An 18,984-nucleotide genomic window follows, 5' to 3' on the forward strand; every position below is an offset into this window, starting at 1 on the left:
GTCCTGCACAATTTCTATGTTGATGATTGCCTTTCATCTGTGGCTTCTGAAGAGGAGGCAGTAGCACTATATCAAGACCTGCGTGCCCTTTGTGCTAAAGGGGGCTTTAAACTCACAAAGTGGATTAGCAACCGACGTGCTGTGCTGACTGCTATACCTCCACAAGAGAGAGCTAAGGAGGTTAAGGATCTGGACTTGGACAATGACACACTTCCTATAGAAAGAGCATTGGGCGTACAGTGGTGTGTGCAGTCGGATATGTTTAAGTTCAAGATCATGATCAGAGACAGACCTTTAACCAGGAGAGGGATCCTATCCACAGTCAGCTCTATCTATGACCCCTTGGGAATCTTGGCGCCTGTGGTTCTATCTGCCAAAAAGATTCTTCAGGACTTATGCAGAAAGGGACTTGGTTGGGACAATGCTATACCGACGGCGGCAGCACAAGAATGGACAGGATGGCTGGAGGAACTCTGTCAGCTTGCAGATTTCAAGGTTGAGAGATGCCTGAAACCAGTGGATTTTGGGGAGGTAGTGTCTGCTCAGCTACACCATTTCGCAGATGCAAGTGAAAGCGGCTATGGGACAGTGACTTACCTGTTATTACACAACATTCACAGGCAAGTGCACTGTGTTTTCATAATGGGGAAGGCCAGGGTTGCCCCATTGAAACCGATCACTATCCCTCGTATGGAGCTGACGGCTGCCATGGTGGCGAGTCGAATGGATGAGATATGGAGGAAGGAGCTGCGGATGCAACTTCATGACTCAATTTTTTGGACTGATAGTACTTCTGTACTGAAGTACATCAGGAATGAGACCTCAAGGTTCCGAATTTTCGTAGCCAACAGGGTGTCAAAGATACTCAGTGTGTCGAATCCGTCTCAGTGGAGGTATGTTAATACTACCAACAATCCTGCTGATATGGCCTCCAGGGGAGTCAAAGTGGAGTCACTGCTGAAGGACGACGCTTGGGTGTCTGGACCTCGGTTTCTCAGTGGACCTTTAGAGGAGTGGCCTGTAAACCCTGATGGTTCTGGGAAAATCTCCCTAGATGACCCTGAGATCAAGATGAGCCAGGTGAACGCGGTACAGGCTGAAGAGGAGGTTGATGCAGTAACCCGTTTGATCAATCACTTCTCCTCTTGGACCCATCTAAAAAAAATGGTTGGTTGGATGCTGCTCCAGCACACCAACAGATGGCAGACTTGCCTCGGGACAGAGTTTCTCCAGATGAACCGCCATTCACACGTGTTGGAGTAGATTACTTTGGGCCCTTTGAAATCAAGCGGGGGAGGAGCATGGTGAAGAAATATGGAGTTCTCTTCACCTGCTTAGCAATAAGAGCCATCCACATCGAAGTAGCGTCATCTTTGGACACGGATTCATTTATTAATGCTCTTCGACGCTTCATAGCAAGACGTGGACAAGTGTTGGAGTTGCGCTCAGATAATGGAACTAACTTCGTCGGAGCTGAGCGGGAATTGAGGAAGGCCATGGAAGGTTGGAACCTTGTTCAAATCAACGACACCCTCCTTCAGAAGGGGATTAAGTGGATTTTCAATCCCCCCACTGGATCACATCATGGAGGAGTATGGGAACGGTTGATTAGATCTGTGAGGAAGGTCCTGAATTCCACCTTGAAGGTGCAAAACCTTGATGAAGAAGGTCTTCACACAGTTCTCTGCGAAGCAGAAGCTATCATCAACAGTCGACCCATAACCAGAGCATCCACTGATCCCAATGACTTGGAAGCTTTAACTCCTAACCATCTTTTGTTGCTCAAGACCATGCCATCGTTTCCACCGGGGCAGTTCCAAAGAGAAGATACGTATGCTCGTCGCAGATGGAGACAAGTTCAGTACATGTCCGACTTATTTTGGAAACGATGGGTCAAGGAATACTTGCCTCTGCTTCAGGAACGCCAGAAGTGGTCAAGTGTCAAGCGCAACTTTCTTCCTGGAGATATTGTGCTCATAGTGGATGATTCAGCACCTCGCAATTCATGGCTCACAGGAAGGATTGTGCAAACGATCCCAGATAGAAGAGGACTGGTGCGCCAGGTGCGGATCAAGACGAAGACCAGCTATCTGGACAGACCTATTACAAAGGTTTGCCTTCTACAGGAAGCAGAAGATCCATGAGGACGTGCAGCTGACCTTTGAACTTCATAGACTTCATTGTCTTATGAATTTTGACACTGTCACATGGACTTTGGACTATTTTTTGTGTTGGCCTAAAGAAGAAAAGGACATTCAAAGGAACTGTATCTTTCTCTCAAGTTTTTCTTGTATATAATGTGTAGTGGTGTAATTATTATTGGAATAATTAAGGGGCTGGAATGTAGGAGCCATAATTCTCCTCTGCTTTTATGTTCACGGTCTCGTATTGCACCTGCACATTTCATTGACACTTTGGGTGGTGGGCGTGTTCACCGGGGCATGGGCGGTAACAGCTGATAGTATTTCTTTGATTACCTTCACCTGGTCAGGGTTTGACAGAGAGGGGGTGAGCTCGAGGAGGTGATATTTTTCTGTTGACCGCAATCACGCAATCACGCACTCACGCACGCAAATGTTGTCTTGGAAACTGGTACCTGGATTATTTTTACGTGTGTTGAAGAATATTACAAAGTCCAGTTCAAGAGTCCGCTGTGGTATTGAGAGATTTTATTCTAGCCGGCGTTCAGCTGACAGATACAGACAGTGTCTGGTTCGGTGGCTGACACCGAGTGAAATTGGAACAAGCTTCTTATACAAGAAGTTAAAGCAAGAATACACCAATCAGGCGAGAGACAAAAAGTAATTTACAGTCGGATGTGACTCGGGCCAAATGTCATTATCAGACATTTGTCATGACTGTCACAGACCTCCAAATCACCCCATAGGGTGCTCTCGTTGATTCAAATCTGTTTGAACCAACTTCTGAGGTGTCGGGACCTTCACATGGGGTAGGAAATTGGAGTCTCAACAAAAGTTGTTGAGTCCAGTTGTCTGTTTGAGCCAACTTCCGAGGTGTCGGGACCTTCACATGGGGTAGGAAATTGGAGTCTCAACAAAAGTTGTTGAGTCCAGTTGTCTGTTTGAGCCAACTTCCGAGGTGTCGGGACCTTCACATGGGGTAGGAAATTGGAGTCTCAACAAAAGTTCTTGAGTCCAGTTCAAAGCCCTGTAGGGGGTAGGGGCTGGAGCTTCCCATGACAATGTGGCTCGACAATTCACAATTTTTTTTTTTTTTTTTTTTTTTTCACTTAAGTACAGTCAATCCCAATTTTGAACAGAAAGTCTGAATTTTCCTCCTCCACTGACGGTAGAGGTGGAATTACAGTGGAGTACATGATTGTAGTAGTAGTTTGAGCCATACATATTTTGCAAGTGAACCTTAGACATGTAATCAGAAGCCAAATAACAATTAGGAGTACAAACCCCAATAAAGCAAATTCAAATATCAAGTAACCAACGTGTCCTAACTGTTCTCTAAACCAACCAAACAAACTAGTCGTGACAGGTGTATGTAATGTGTTAGCAATGTTTTTCAAGTGATCTGTTATTTCTTGGATGGTGGCATTGTGGTTAGGTATAAAGGTACAGCATTCAGTTTTAATCACAGCACAAGTTCCCCCTTGAGAAGCTAATAAGTAGTCCAATGCAGCACGATTTTGCAAGGCCATCATCCTTACAGCAGTCATCTCTTGTGAAAGCATAGACATGCCCTTTGCTGTGGTATTTGCTAAGTCTTCAACTGCATGAGATAGGTCCCTTATCTGATCCAAAGCTGCCATGACTCCGTAATTTGGAACGAGGGCACCAAAAAATCTTGTCCATGGTGTTTGGGTGTGAGTGTACAATTCTCTTTTAACAATGCGAACTTTCGGTGGTACAGCGACGATTCTCATGGCTGGTACCACATGGCCCAGACCACATATACCAGACCAATCGTTTGGAAGATATTCGTAAGCCTTCATGCCACAAATCCAGTAAACACCTTTTGGTAGAGGTATGGAACAGCGATTAACCATTGTAGCAAGGTAGTTATAATCTTTAATGGAATCGGGCAGTGGATTTTGGCTTGTTTTAGGCTTAACAAGCGGTTCTTCAGAAGGAGAGTATAATTCTCCTCTGCTTTTATGTTCACGGTCTCGTATTGCACCTGCACATTTCATTGACACTTTGGGTGGTGGGCGTGTTCACCGGGGCATGGGCGGTAACAGCTGATAGTATTTCTTTGATTACCTTCACCTGGTCAGGGTTTGACAGAGAGGGGGTGAGCTCGAGGAGGTGATATTTTTCTGTTGACCGCAATCACGCAATCACGCACTCACGCACGCAAATGTTGTCTTGGAAACTGGTACCTGGATTATTTTTACGTGTGTTGAAGAATATTACAAAGTCCAGTTCAAGAGTCCGCTGTGGTATTGAGAGATTTTATTCTAGCCGGCGTTCAGCTGACAGATACAGACAGTGTCTGGTTCGGTGGCTGACACCGAGTGAAATTGGAACAAGCTTCTTATACAAGAAGTTAAAGCAAGAATACACCAATCAGGCGAGAGACAAAAAGTAATTTACAGTCGGATGTGACTCGGGCCAAATGTCATTATCAGACATTTGTCATGACTGTCACAGACCTCCAAATCACCCCATAGGGTGCTCTCGTTGATTCAAATCTGTTTGAACCAACTTCTGAGGTGTCGGGACCTTCACATGGGGTAGGAAATTGGAGTCTCAACAAAAGTTGTTGAGTCCAGTTGTCTGTTTGAGCCAACTTCCGAGGTGTCGGGACCTTCACATGGGGTAGGAAATTGGAGTCTCAACAAAAGTTGTTGAGTCCAGTTGTCTGTTTGAGCCAACTTCCGAGGTGTCGGGACCTTCACATGGGGTAGGAAATTGGAGTCTCAACAAAAGTTCTTGAGTCCAGTTCAAAGCCCTGTAGGGGGTAGGGGCTGGAGCTTCCCATGACAATGTGGCTCGACAATTCACAATTTTTTTTTTTTTTTTTTTTTTTTCACTTAAGTACAGTCAATCCCAATTTTGAACAGAAAGTCTGAATTTTCCTCCTCCACTGACGGTAGAGGTGGAATTACAGTGGAGTACATGATTGTAGTAGTAGTTTGAGCCATACATATTTTGCAAGTGAACCTTAGACATGTAATCAGAAGCCAAATAACAATTAGGAGTACAAACCCCAATAAAGCAAATTCAAATATCAAGTAACCAACGTGTCCTAACTGTTCTCTAAACCAACCAAACAAACTAGTCGTGACAGGTGTATGTAATGTGTTAGCAATGTTTTTCAAGTGATCTGTTATTTCTTGGATGGTGGCATTGTGGTTAGGTATAAAGGTACAGCATTCAGTTTTAATCACAGCACAAGTTCCCCCTTGAGAAGCTAATAAGTAGTCCAATGCAGCACGATTTTGCAAGGCCATCATCCTTACAGCAGTCATCTCTTGTGAAAGCATAGACATGCCCTTTGCTGTGGTATTTGCTAAGTCTTCAACTGCATGAGATAGGTCCCTTATCTGATCCAAAGCTGCCATGACTCCGTAATTTGGAACGAGGGCACCAAAAAATCTTGTCCATGGTGTTTGGGTGTGAGTGTACAATTCTCTTTTAACAATGCGAACTTTCGGTGGTACAGCGACGATTCTCATGGCTGGTACCACATGGCCCAGACCACATATACCAGACCAATCGTTTGGAAGATATTCGTAAGCCTTCATGCCACAAATCCAGTAAACACCTTTTGGTAGAGGTATGGAACAGCGATTAACCATTGTAGCAAGGTAGTTATAATCTTTAATGGAATCGGGCAGTGGATTTTGGCTTGTTTTAGGCTTAACAAGCGGTTCTTCAGAAGGAGAGTATGTGGAGTCACAGTTTGATATTCCTAGGTGGATAGTTCCTTTGCCTTCAACACACCACTTTAATGTCTTTGGGATCATGGTGAGGGTGAGAGGAATCGGTGTGCTGCAGGAATAACAGCTAGTGTGAATTTTATCACAATACATTTGTCTCATTTGGGGGGGTTTGTGACATTTGCAATGCCCATAAGAGGAATTGAGGTTCAAAATGTAACAGGTGTCACATGAAGTAATGGGCAGAGTCATTAATGGGAGTCCTTCTTTTGTGCTGTGTGGAATGAACCCACACACATAACAGTTATCAGGGTGTGGGCTATTTTCAGCAACCATTTTTGCCAGTTGGAGGTATGTGTTTGTTGAGGGTTGTGTTTCATATATTTTAGGAGTTATTTTCTCCTGGTAAACGGTTAGGTCTCGTTTGTGGTGTTTGCAAGGGTGTCTGTTTTGTTCCTGCGACAGATGTGAGTGTTTTGGCGTGTATAATGCATCTGCTTCTGGGCCTCTGTGGCCTGCGCTGCTCCCCTGCTCCTCTGCCAGTCGTCGAAGTCTGGGGTGTTGAAGTTCATCTACTTCTGGGCTGTCCGAGCCTGCGTGGTTTCTTTCACTGGCTCCGACGGTGGTGAGGACGAAGACCCCCAGGAAGAAGATGGTACCAGCTGGTTTCCGGTGCATGGCGGAGGAGTTGTTTTCTTGCAGTGGGATGCGTGGATCCAGATTAGACGCCCCTCACACTTGACGGCGGTGTTGGTGGTGAGCAGGACGTGTTGAGGTTTAGACCAGCGAGGTTTCAGGGCGTTTTTCCGTCGGAACTCCCTGACACAGACCCAGTCGCCGGGTTGGAGGTTATGGCACGGTTTGTCACTAGGAGGAGACTGGACAGCTTTTACTTGTCTGTGGATTGACTGGACAGCAAAAGTTAGAGCAGAACAGAATGATATCATGGATTCATCCATGGCATGGAGGTCCATCTTTTTCATACATAGAACTGAATTACTTGGTATAGTCATAGGTCTACCCGTAATAATTTCATGAGGTGTGAGTTTATGCTTCCTAACGGGTGTTGACCTCATCGACATTAGGGCCAATGGCAACAACATTGTCCATTTTAGCCCAGTTTCAGCACACAGTTTGGCTAGTTTGTTTTTCAAGATGCCATTTTGTCTTTCAACTAGCCCTGCAGACTGCGGGTGGTATGGGCAATGCAGTCTCTGTTTAATACCCAGTGATTTACAGAGTTCAGTCATTATTTGTCCAGTGAAATGAGTACCTCGGTCTGAGTTGATGCTGTGTGGAATGCCGAACCGTGGAACAATGTCTTTTAATAGGCATTTCACTACAGCAGTAGAGTCCGCCTTCCTGCAAGCCCAGGCTTCAGGCCAGTTTGAAAACATATCCACGCATACAAGAACATTTTCATATCCCTCACATTTTGGCATATGAATAAAGTCTATTTGCAGAGCTTCAAAGGGTCCCCGTGGGGGGGGGTGTGTTGACAATGTTGTTTGTACTGTTTTCCCTGGGTTATGTTGTTGACAGATTAGGCATTGTTCACAATATTTTCTTGCATAGGATGTGAATCCTGGAGCATACCAGTCTTTCAACACTATCTGACACATTCCCCCTTTGCTTACATGTGACAAACTATGTGACATGCGTGCTAGCCACGGGTACAAAGATGTGGGTGCAACAACGCGGCCGTCGTTGCTGACCCACAAATTATTTACATTTTTACAACCATGGGAAAGCCACAATCTGTGCTCCTTCGCATCAGCAGTCTCTTGTAAGAGGGCTACATCATTAGGAGAAGCCAGATCGTTAGCGGGTATAGAAGGGCAGAGCTTTACATGGACAGGTAAGCCAAATTTGGCGGCTTCTTTTGCTGCATGGTCAGCCGAAGCATTGCCTAGTGAAACAGGGTCCTTGAATTTGGTGTGGGCTTCACATTTAACAACAGCAATAGATGAAGGTAGTTGACACGCTTCTAACAGTTCACCAATCAATTGACCATGTTTAACGGGTGTCCCCGAAGATGTGATAAATCCTCGGTTCGCCCACAATATACCAAAATCATGTACACAACCAAAAGCATATCTGGAATCTGTATAGATCGTAACAGTTTTACCTTTTGCTAGTTGACAGGCTCTCATCAGTGCATATAGTTCAGCTACTTGGGCGGAGTTGGAGGAGGGCAGGGCGGCACTTTCAACAGTTGAGAAATTATCACAAATTGCATAACCTGCATATGGTATTCCATTTTCTCTATAAGCAGAGCCGTCAGTGAAGAAAACAAGATCAGAGTTAGAGAGTGGAGTTTCAGAAAGGTCGGGACGAGGTTTAGATGAACATGAGGTGACATCCATACAATTATGGGGTTCACCATCATCTTCGGTTGGAAGTAATGTAGCAGGGTTAAGGATAGAACATCTTTTTAGTGTAATGTGTGGAGCAGTGAGAGTTAGTACGTATTTTGCTTCTCTTGTCCCTGTCACATGTCTATGTGCCTCTCTGGTAATCAGGGTGAGTGCATCGTGTGGGACCATGACTGTTAGTGGTGACCCTAAAACAATATCAGCAGATTTGTTGATAGCAAGTGCTGCTGCGGCTACGGCTTTGAGACAAGGTGGAAGCCCTCTCTCGACGGGATCCAGTTTAGAGGAAAAGTACGCCACAGGTCTGTAAGCAGAGTTATGACGTTGAGTGAGAACAGATTGGGCAAATCCACATTTTTCATGTACAAAAAGAGTGAATGGTTGATTGTAGTCGGGAAGGCCGAGCGCAGGGGCAGATAGTAATGCCTGTTTTAACTTGTTAAAAGCATCGTCAGCTTGTTGTGACCAGGTTAAGGGCTGAGTGCAGTCTGAGGGTTTGCATATGTCTTGGAGTGGCATTGCAAGTGATGCATAATCCATTATCCATTGTCTGCAATAGCCCGTCATACCTAAAAATGTCTTCATCTGTGACATAGTTGTGGGTTTGGGCATTTCTATTATAGATTTTATTCTGGAGGGAGTAAGGACCCTTGTGGAGCCAGATAGTGTATGTCCCAAATACTGGACTTCATTCTGACACAGTTGAGCTTTCTTAAGTGAGGTTTTGTGGCCTTTGACAGCTAAAGCGTTGAGAAGGGTAACTGTGTCCATTTCGCATGCAGGGGCAGAGGGACTGGCTAAAAGTAAATCGTCAACATATTGAATCAGAGTGGAGCCTCCAGGAAATGACACGTCTTTGAGGTCATTATTTAGAGCACGAGAAAAAATTGTAGGTGACTCAGTATACCCTTGGGGTAATCTGGTGAATGTGTATTGTTGTCCATCATATGTAAATGCAAATAAATATTGGCTATCCTTATGTAGAGGGACAGAAAAGAATGCACTGCAAAGGTCCAACACAGTATAGTGGGTGGAATTGGCAGGTATTGACGACAAAACTGTAGTAGGATTTGGAACTAAAGGGAAACGTGGGAGTACCACTTCATTTATAGCTCGTAGGTCCTGTACAAATCTATATTCTGGTTTACCTGGTTTTTTAACAGGAAGTATAGGCGTGTTGCATGGACTATCACACGGCACTATTATTCCCTGGCTTAACAGAGATTGAACTATAGGGCGGATGCCCTCTCTCTTTTCCTGAGAAAGAGGATACTGTGAAATCTTTGGCAAAAAGACATTCTGTTTCAGCAATATCTGTACTGGTTCAGTAGATTTGATCAAACCAATGTCATTAGAAGAAGAAGACCATACTGATGGGGGCACGCTGGACACTATTCTATCCTGTGTTTTCCCTTTTTCCGCATCCATCAGCTGGTTCTGATCTATCAGAGCTGCTAGTACAGCGGTTGTGTTATCTTGGTTAGTCTCTAAAAAGATACCGTCTGGTGTGCAGTAAATGGTACAATTTAGTTTGCACAACAAGTCTCTCCCTAATAGATTTACAGGTGTGGTATCTGACAGCAGAAAGGAGTGAGAAGTTGTGAAGTTTGACATGCTTTCAGTAAACGGGCCTATAGATACTGTAGTAGGCTCAGAGACAGGTAAACACATGGGAATCCCTCCAACCCCCACAGCTCTGACAGTTTCTTTAGATGATTTCAAATTTGTAGAAGTGATTGGTCTTAAAGTTGAAAGAGAAGCTCCTGTATCTACCAGAAATGATGTAGATTTTCCATTTACATCTATTGTTAAGTTAGGCTCTTCATTTGTTTTTGCTAGTTTTATCAGTGGAGCTACTGTTAAAGTTATTTCTGTTTCAATTTGGGCACTGTCCTGACAGCTCTATGGATTGTGCTGTGGGGTTTGTTGGACCTCCATGTGATCACTTGATGGAGTTACCATAGGCAGGGTAAAATTAGGTTGGGATGTTCTATAGGGGCAATCTTTTATCCAATGATCTGGTTCACCACAACAGAAGCAGTTCCTATTGTTTTTGTTTGGGAAGTGCGACGTGTGACCTTTGTTGTGGTGTGAGTGATTCATTGGTCCACATCTTTGGTTGATCCCTCTGCCGCTGCGTCCTCCTCTCGGTACTCCGCCTGTGTAGTGAGACACTTGGGCAAGCATTAGCGTTTCATACATTTTAGATTCCTTTTGTTCTGTGTTGTCCCAGTGGTGTTGAGCTATTTCCACTAGTTCAGTCATTGCTTTCCCCGCCCACCCAACTGTCAGTACTACTTTAGCCTTAACCTTTGGTTGAAGGCAGCTAACAAATATATCTTGCAAGTAACCTGGAGGAAGTCCATTAATCTGATCTTGTGACAAACCACAATTTTCTTTTGCTGTCAACATCATTGTAGCATAGAGTTCCCTGGGATTCTCATCTTTTCCTTGTTTAAGTTTTGTGAGAGGAGTATAATCCACTTTTTGTACTACTTCCTTTTGAACTGCTAAAGTGATGAAGCTGTAAAGGGTCTGAGCTTCTTCTGGTGTGATTTTGGCAACAGCTGTAGGATCAGAGGAAATTCTACATGCATCAAGTACTCTGCTTTTCAAATCAGGTGGCAAAGTTAGCTTTAACAGTTGCATTATGTCAGGCATGTGAGGTGTGTATATTGTGCATACTGATTCCCATTCATCTAGCCATTTTTGTTTATTTTTTCTGACATCCTTGGGAAAATCTCCTACTATCGCTTTTAGTTCTCTTCGGCTCCAAGGTTTGTAGATAACATCTTTTCCCATTGTGATCAGTGGAGCTAATTTTACTGATTGTGTTTTCTTTGGTTTTCTGCCTCTTTTCACAACCCACTCCTCTTCACTGTTTTGGCTATTGTCTTCAGACTTGGGATGTTGTAAAATCCAGTCATCATCAGAAGTGTCATCGTCACTTGATTCTTTAATCGGTTTTACCGGATAAAGGTTTTTGATTTGATCATTTAAATGGTTTTCCACTTTCATTTTTGTCTGCGTTGTGTTTTTAAGTTCTTCCAATTCTTTCACAGGGTACATAGTTGTGGCATGATTGTTTTTGTTTATTTTAATGTTTGTGGAGGACCCGGTTAATGGGTCTAATTCCTTCTTTGTCTGCGTTGCGTTTTTACACTCTTCTAATTGAGCCATCAGCTTTTTGTTCTGATCCGTAAGCGAAGCTATTTGGGATTCTGCATTACGGCGTCTGCTTTCATCCCTCCAAAATCTGAAGGAGTTGAAGTGCTTTTGTCCATTTGTTTGAGAATTTAATTTTTCCTTTAAATTTTCTAATCTAGTCCGGTCAAAGGTCCCACTTGGGGGAAATTTTAAGAGACCGTCGTCTTTAGTTATCTTAACCCATGTTTTAACAAACTTAGTGCTATTGGTACCGTAGTTATCGTACATGTATTTAGAAGGACCAGTCAACTCTTCCTCTGACTCTTTACTGAGAAAACTTCCCATTTTTCCTTCTGTAAGATCCCTCCCAGAGAAAAAAACTTCAATTACACTTACTTTTACCCACAAATCACTTTCTGATTCTTCCAACCATCAGTCTACTTGAGCCTACAAATCATTCGGCTTAATGTAAGGAGAGCAAGTCGATTCTTACTGAAATGAAATATATCTCAAGTATTTGGGAGAGCTAGTCATCCCCATTTATAAAATAAAACCAGTTCTTCTACATATATGTCCGTTTTCCACAAATAACTCAGTGTTCCAACACTTTTATGGACCTCACGTCCTGCATATGCAAGTCCCACTGGACTTAGTTTTGGTACTCAGACCAACCGTTTCGTTCTGGCCATTTCTTTCTTTTTAATGTTACCCGAGATATTAAACCTTTTAGAAGAGCTAGTCAATTCTAAGGCAGGAGAAGCAGAACATTCTCACAACACAATCAGATTCAAGTGTTATGAAATTGTCAGCGTTCCTAAAAACATCTCTACAATAACCTTCCCAATAACACAAAATAATAACAAAAAATATAACCTTCACAACCACACAGCGGACTTACCTAAAATCTCAGGATGACGTCAACCATTCTCCGGCACTCCAATTCACAGACTTTCGACAACAACTCAGCAACAATAATTTGGGATTTTGTAAGTGGATCCCCTAACCTCTAAAATTTTAGATAGAGTCGCTGATTGCGCCGTTGTTCTGGAACAGGAGTTTCCATCGAAGGTCTATTGTCATCCGGGTCACAGCGCCAAATTGTTGAAGAATATTACAAAGTCCAGTTCAAGAGTCCGCTGTGGTATTGAGAGATTTTATTCTAGCCGGCGTTCAGCTGACAGATACAGACAGTGTCTGGTTCGGTGGCTGACACCGAGTGAAATTGGAACAAGCTTCTTATACAAGAAGTTAAAGCAAGAATACACCAATCAGGCGAGAGACAAAAAGTAATTTACAGTCGGATGTGACTCGGGCCAAATGTCATTATCAGACATTTGTCATGACTGTCACAGACCTCCAAATCACCCCATAGGGTGCTCTCGTTGATTCAAATCTGTTTGAACCAACTTCTGAGGTGTCGGGACCTTCACATGGGGTAGGAAATTGGAGTCTCAACAAAAGTTGTTGAGTCCAGTTGTCTGTTTGAGCCAACTTCCGAGGTGTCGGGACCTTCACATGGGGTAGGAAATTGGAGTCTCAACAAAAGTTGTTGAGTCCAGTTGTCTGTTTGAGCCAACTTCCGAGGTGTCGGGACCTTCACATGGGGTAGGAAATTGGAGTCTCAACAAAAGTTCTTGAGTCCAGTTCAAAGCCCTGTAGGGGGTAGGGGCTGGAGCTTCCCATGACAATGTGGCTCGACACGTGCAAGCAAAGAAAAGAATAAATGTTCAGACGCATAATTGGAGTGGAACTGAATTCTTTATACAAGCGCGTCACAGTGTTTCCTCCCCTGCTTAGTCCCTCGCGGCCCTTTTTTTGGATTAACAACGGCCGCAATAAGGTGGTTAATAATTTTAACAGGTATTTTGTGAGTGTTGGACCAAAGCTGGCAGAAAAATGTGTGATCCTGGATCAGCTGATGGATGGAAGGAAACATTAATAAGTAGAAATCCAGATTCAATGTTTCTCACAGCTGTGGAGGAGAGAGAAATCATAGATATTGTAAGTAAATGTAAAAAACAAGGTGTCAACTGACTGTGGTGATATGACAATAGTCAAAAAGGTTATTGATGGATTGTTAACTGACACACCTGTAATCAGTCACTCAGAACTGGGACATTTACAAAAAAAAAAAAATGAATACCCTCTGGTCGTACCATCCGAAGTTTACATCCGGCCCAATCATCAAGTCCCAGGTTGGGGTGCAGGGTCGGGGAAAGGTTGAAAAGGGGCAGGGCCAGGGAGAGGAATCTTGAGGGACGAACCTTCTCCCCCGCCCAAAAGGGGCCGTTACCCTGCCCCCCTCACTCCCACACTGCAGGTTCCGGTGTCCGGCAAAGGATGCTGCAACATGGACAAAAGAGAGAAAAGGGAGGGGAAGGGGGGGCCAGCACAAGAAACTACAGGAGCGACTCTGACACACTAAAGTTTACACTACCTAGAGATTTACCAACACCAGCTAGAGGTTTACTAAACACTAACTATAGGCTTTACTAAACAGAAATGTTTTAAGTTTAGTTTTAAAGGTGGAGGTGGTGTCAGCCTCCTTAACCCAGATTGGAAGTTGGTTCCAAAGTAATGGTGCCTGATAGCAGAACGCCCGCCCTCCAAATCTACATTTGGATACTCTAGGAACTACGAGTAAACCTGCACTCTGAGAACGGAGAGCTCTGACAGGAACATAAGGCACTATCAGGTCTTGCAAATAATGCGGAGCTAAGCCGTTTTGGGCTTTATACGCAAGCAATAAAATTTTAAATTGGATTCTGAATTTTACGGGTAACCAATGGAGCGACGCTAACACTGGAGAGACGTGGTCTCTCCTGCTAATTCCTGTCAGTACTCGTGCTGCTGCATTTTGGATCAGCTGGAGCCTATTCAGCAAATTACTTGGACATCCTGCTAACAACACATTACAGTAATCTAGTCTAGAAGATACAAACGCATGAACTAGTTTTTCTGCATCACTCTGCGAGAGGATTTTTCTAATCTTTGCAATATTACGGAGATGGAAAAATGCTATTTTACAAACCTGATTGACATATGGTTTAAACGACAAATCCTGATCGAAAATAACACCAAGGTTTCTCACAGTTGCACTGGAAGCCATCGCAACACCATCTAATCCCTTCCTAATGTGGCGAGGCGTAGTGCAGAGGGGGAAGTTGTCCAACAACGCCACCTGGGGAATTGCACCCCAGGAAATAAACTCGACACTGGGACTACGATGAGGTCACACAGATTCGTTACACCAAGTTAAAAGACGACATGAGACGGACTTCCAAAAATATATAACTTATTTTTATTTAACAATGTTTTTCTGGATTTAAAATGAACATGTTTTCTGCAACCCGAGTGTCTGCTAAAACCACAGTAGGTTAAGGGGGAAATAAACAAAAGGGGGAGCAGGGCCAAACTCAGGGAGGCGGACAGATTAAAGAAACGTAAAACACACAACACTACAAACCAAACCACCACGTGCCACAGCAACTTAAGGGATGTGAGATGGGGACCACCACCAGGGAGTCTGCCACGCACTACCCAGCTCCTGTCCAGGGGAAAAAGAAACAAAATTAGGGGAAGTGACACTCAAGGGTTGGATTATACAAATATTTAAAATGGCCTATTCTAAAACACTCAACATTCACACCCACATGCACACCAACATAAAGAATACAAATTAATTGTTTTAAGGTAAACACAAATACTTAAATAGTAACTCAGCTATGGGTGGCAACCCATAGCTAAATAACAAAATCAGAAATGTAACCAAAATAAAACTAAACAAAATAACCAGATGTGACTCAACAAAAAGAAAACAAAGAAAAATGCTTTAAACAGCTGGCCCAAGGAGGAACCGGAAAGCAAATGATTAACCAAAAAAAAAAAAGAAATAAACCAACAAAGAAACACCACAACAATTGCGATGGGGCTTCAGTCTGATGCTGCGTGGAGAGCCGCAACCATAATTAAAACAATGGCGTGGAAGACAAGAGTGGAAACGGAGCGGCTGCACCAAGGCTGGAGGCCGCGGAGGTTTAACTTGAATGGCCGTGATGGTCAGCAATAAGCTGTGCAGTCCATCCTCGGAGCGCAGGAGGAGAGAAAACTGCTGCAGATTCCGCAGCTACAGCAGGACAGAGCAGAGGGCAACAGCTGTTAGCACAGGGCTACTATAGCCAACAAAGATTAATTAAAAAAAAGAGCATGCTTACTGATAGAGCTTTAAAACTCACGATCCAGTCCCAGTCTGCAAAACAGCAGAGAGGGGACACCACACTTCCTCCAGCTGCAACCCAACTGACACGGCCAACACTGAGAACAAAATCACGGTGGTTGTTACACCATAACGTGCCATAAAGTTGCACAACGTTGACACCTACACTTACCTTGCGAACGACCACAATGATCACGCCAACACCAAGCGAACAGAGCACACCAAACAACCGGAGCACGCCGACACAGGGCCTTTCCAGTTCAAAGCCAGGGAGAGAATGCGCCCTGCAGCAGCGCAGTACTTAACAGGTGATGCCAATGTGCAATCAAGCACAGGTGATGCCAATTGAGTGGGAGGGGGTGGAGCAGAGCAACACCCGACCTGCCACACTAAGATGCCAAGAATGATAACCTCTGTTTTATCTGAATTTAGAAGCAAGACATTTCTGGACATCCAGTCCTTGATGTCCCTAAGACATGCCTGAAGTTTAACTAACGGTTCTGTTTCATCCGGCTTCATAGACAAATAGAGCTGCGTATCATCAGCATAACAATGAAAGTGTATGCCGTGATTCTGGATTATACTTCCCAACGGCTGCATGTATAAACTGAACAAGATTGGCCCTAGCACTGAACCCTGCGGAACACCATAACAGACCCTCGACTGTTCTGAAGAAACCTCATGTACATGAACAAACTGGAACCTGTCAGATAGATATGATTTAAACCAACATAGAGCTGTCCCTTTAATCCCAACAACATGCTCTAACCTGTGCAGTAAAATGCCATGGTCTATAGTGTCAAAAGCAGCACTGAGGTCCAGTAGAACCAGTATGGAAACTAATCCCTTATCTGAGGCCATAATGAGGTTATTCGTGACTCGAACCAGTGCTGTCTCTGTGCTATGATGCATTCTGAACCCTGACTGAAAGACTTCAAACAGATCATTTCTATACAAATAGTCACATAACTGGCTTTAAACTGCCTTTTCCAGAATTTTAGATACAAATGGAAGGTTAGAAATTGGCCTATAATTAGCTAAGGTGTCTGGGTCAAGAGAAGGTTTTTTAAGTAAAGGTTTAATTACTGCGACTTTGAAAACCTGTGGTACATATCCTAAACTTAGGGATAGGTTAATTTGGTCCAGTATTGTCGTACCAATAAGAGAAAAAATATGTTTGAATAGTCGAGTCGGGATGGGGTCTAACATACATGTGGTTGACTTAGCTCTATTGACGAGTGAGGTCAGCTCAGGGAGGTCTATAGGATCAAAACAGTCTAGAGACAAGTCAGAGCCTAGGGAAGTCGCTAAAGCTGAAGAAACACCTACAACCGGCTGGTTGCTTTCTTCTCTAATTCTCGTGATTTTACTGTTAAAGAAGCTCATAAAGTCTTCACTACTGAGAGCTGCAGGAATGCACGGCTCAACAGAGTTGTGACTCTTTGTCAGCCTGGCTACAGTGCTGAACAGAAAACGTGGGTTACTTTTATTATCCTCTATCAACGTTGAATAATAAGCTGTTCTGGCTTTGCGAATGGCTTTTTTATATACTATTAGAATATCTTTCCATTCCTGTAATGTTTAAATGTTTTAATGTCTCAAAGACTTACCATATGTATTATTTTGAAGCCCATTGCAATAAAAGTTTCTTAACAACATAAATGTTTTATGACAAATAATAAAGAACACATGAATTCAAAAATATTTTTCTTTTATTTATTGATATTAACAATCAGAAGCTTATCATATAAATTGCGTCAGCTCTCATTGTGTCGGAAAAAATAAAACTCTTTCTAAACCTTCTTGCTTGTGTTGTTTTCTCAGATGTAAATCACTTTGGATAAAAGCGTCTGCTAAATGACAGAAGTCGTAGTAAACCAGTGATGAAAAAATGTTGTATGCATTTTGTTCTAATTACTTTCGTTGGTAAATGAAATACTTACTGTAACTGCGAGAAGGAACTATCCGTAGAACCGTGATTTCTACCGGAATTCCAGATTGTAACACCCGGCGGAAGATCGGAAGTTTGGAGCGAACGGAACACGTGAGCAGTGATTCCTTTGAGGAGGACGGTTCTGTTGTTTCCTTTCTTTTTCCTCTTCAACAATGTCTAAGGTGAATCATCTGAGAGAGTTTATCGGTCAGCGACTAACAGCAGCTGCTGTAGAAATATTGTCAGTGTTTGAAAAAAGCATCTTGGAGTATGAAGAAGAGCTCGACCGTCAGCGCAGACTGTTGGACCTCGCCTGGAAACCTGAAATCAGACTCCACAGAGTCGGTACGTAACCCTGGAAAGTTGAATGAATGAACACATGAGTATGACTCCTACAAGATCCCTTTGTTTCCAGTTAAAAGCCGTGGTGATGAAGCAAACCAACTAAATGGGAAACTCCCCAGCTCAAGCAGCTGCTGATGTGGGATTCGGAAACATCCCGAACTAACTTGTTGTTCTGTTTACTTGGTGCTGCCTTTCATGCTCCATTCAGACTCTGGACCACACTGATATTTCACACTTTATGAATGAATTAATGAATGTTTATTTCGAACATGTATATAAAAAATAAAAAATAAACAGTAACATCTTCATATTCACATATGTTGGAAAAAAGGAGTAGGAAGAAGTCTACACTTTTTCCTAGTTCCTACCCCTTTATAACTCTATGAATTTACATTATTGCTATTATTATATCTACACAATATCCATATAAATATAGTCTATATAAATACTACGTAAACATGCTAATTACCACATAATTATCAATATAAGTATTTAGAAAATATAAATATTACATAAATATTATATCAATATATAGAAAATACAAATATTTTATAAATCTATATAAATATACACTATATAACTACATAAATATCCCTATAAATATATATATGGGTCCGGGGATTAAAGTATAATTCGTTTTTCCATTAAAACCAAAAACGAAAAAACGGAAACAGCGCCCCCATTTTCGTTTTTTCCTTTTAAATTCAAAACGGAAAAACGGATTCTGAAAAAACCAAAAAACCAAACAACCAAATCAAATAACGGCCGAAATTTGGTTTTTGTAAATTCCTTTTTTAATTTTTATATGAATATGACGGCGGACAGACCGGAAGCGGAAGTACAGTGTAATGCCGTCAAAATAATACAAACTTATTTTCGTACATATTATATTTATAATATCTTAGTATACAGTCTTATATGGCTTTATACACTTAACCTGTGAGCATGATACTGTTGCTTAGTTGTTTTATGATGTTTGTATAGTTTTAAATTGTTTAATGCTCGCTGCCACAGTTTGCTCCGTTGTCATGGCGACCACAGCGGCGGCCGCCGCCGGCTTTCCCATTCAATGTGTATGTGCTGTACTCCAGAGGACGTCCACTCAGACAGGTGA

At 42.8% G+C, this 18,984-nt stretch overlaps 1 protein-coding gene across 1 annotated transcript; it reads right to left on the reverse strand.

Annotated features, from left to right (window-relative positions):
- Nucleotides 1-4,424: 4,424 nt before the first annotated feature.
- LOC133440399 (endogenous retrovirus group 3 member 1 Env polyprotein-like) lies at nt 4,425-12,353 on the reverse strand. Its single transcript, XM_061717658.1, has 2 exons — nt 12,275-12,353; nt 4,425-6,732 (listed from the first exon to the last, which is right to left on the reverse strand). The coding sequence occupies exon 2, from the start codon at nt 6,530-6,532 to the stop codon at nt 5,006-5,008; it is 1,527 nt and encodes a 508-aa protein (XP_061573642.1). The 5' UTR covers nt 6,533-6,732; nt 12,275-12,353; the 3' UTR covers nt 4,425-5,005.
- Between the last annotated feature and the right edge of the window lie 6,631 nt (nt 12,354-18,984).

This window comes from Cololabis saira, chromosome 3 (genome assembly GCF_033807715.1).
Source record: "Cololabis saira isolate AMF1-May2022 chromosome 3, fColSai1.1, whole genome shotgun sequence".
Lineage (NCBI taxonomy): Eukaryota > Metazoa > Chordata > Actinopteri > Beloniformes > Belonidae > Cololabis > Cololabis saira.

Bases quoted from the DNA above. Each gene is read 5' to 3' on its own strand.
- LOC133440399 (XM_061717658.1), bottom strand. From the start codon at position 6,532: ATGCACCGGAAACCAGCTGGTACCATCTTCTTCCTGGGGGTCTTCGTC.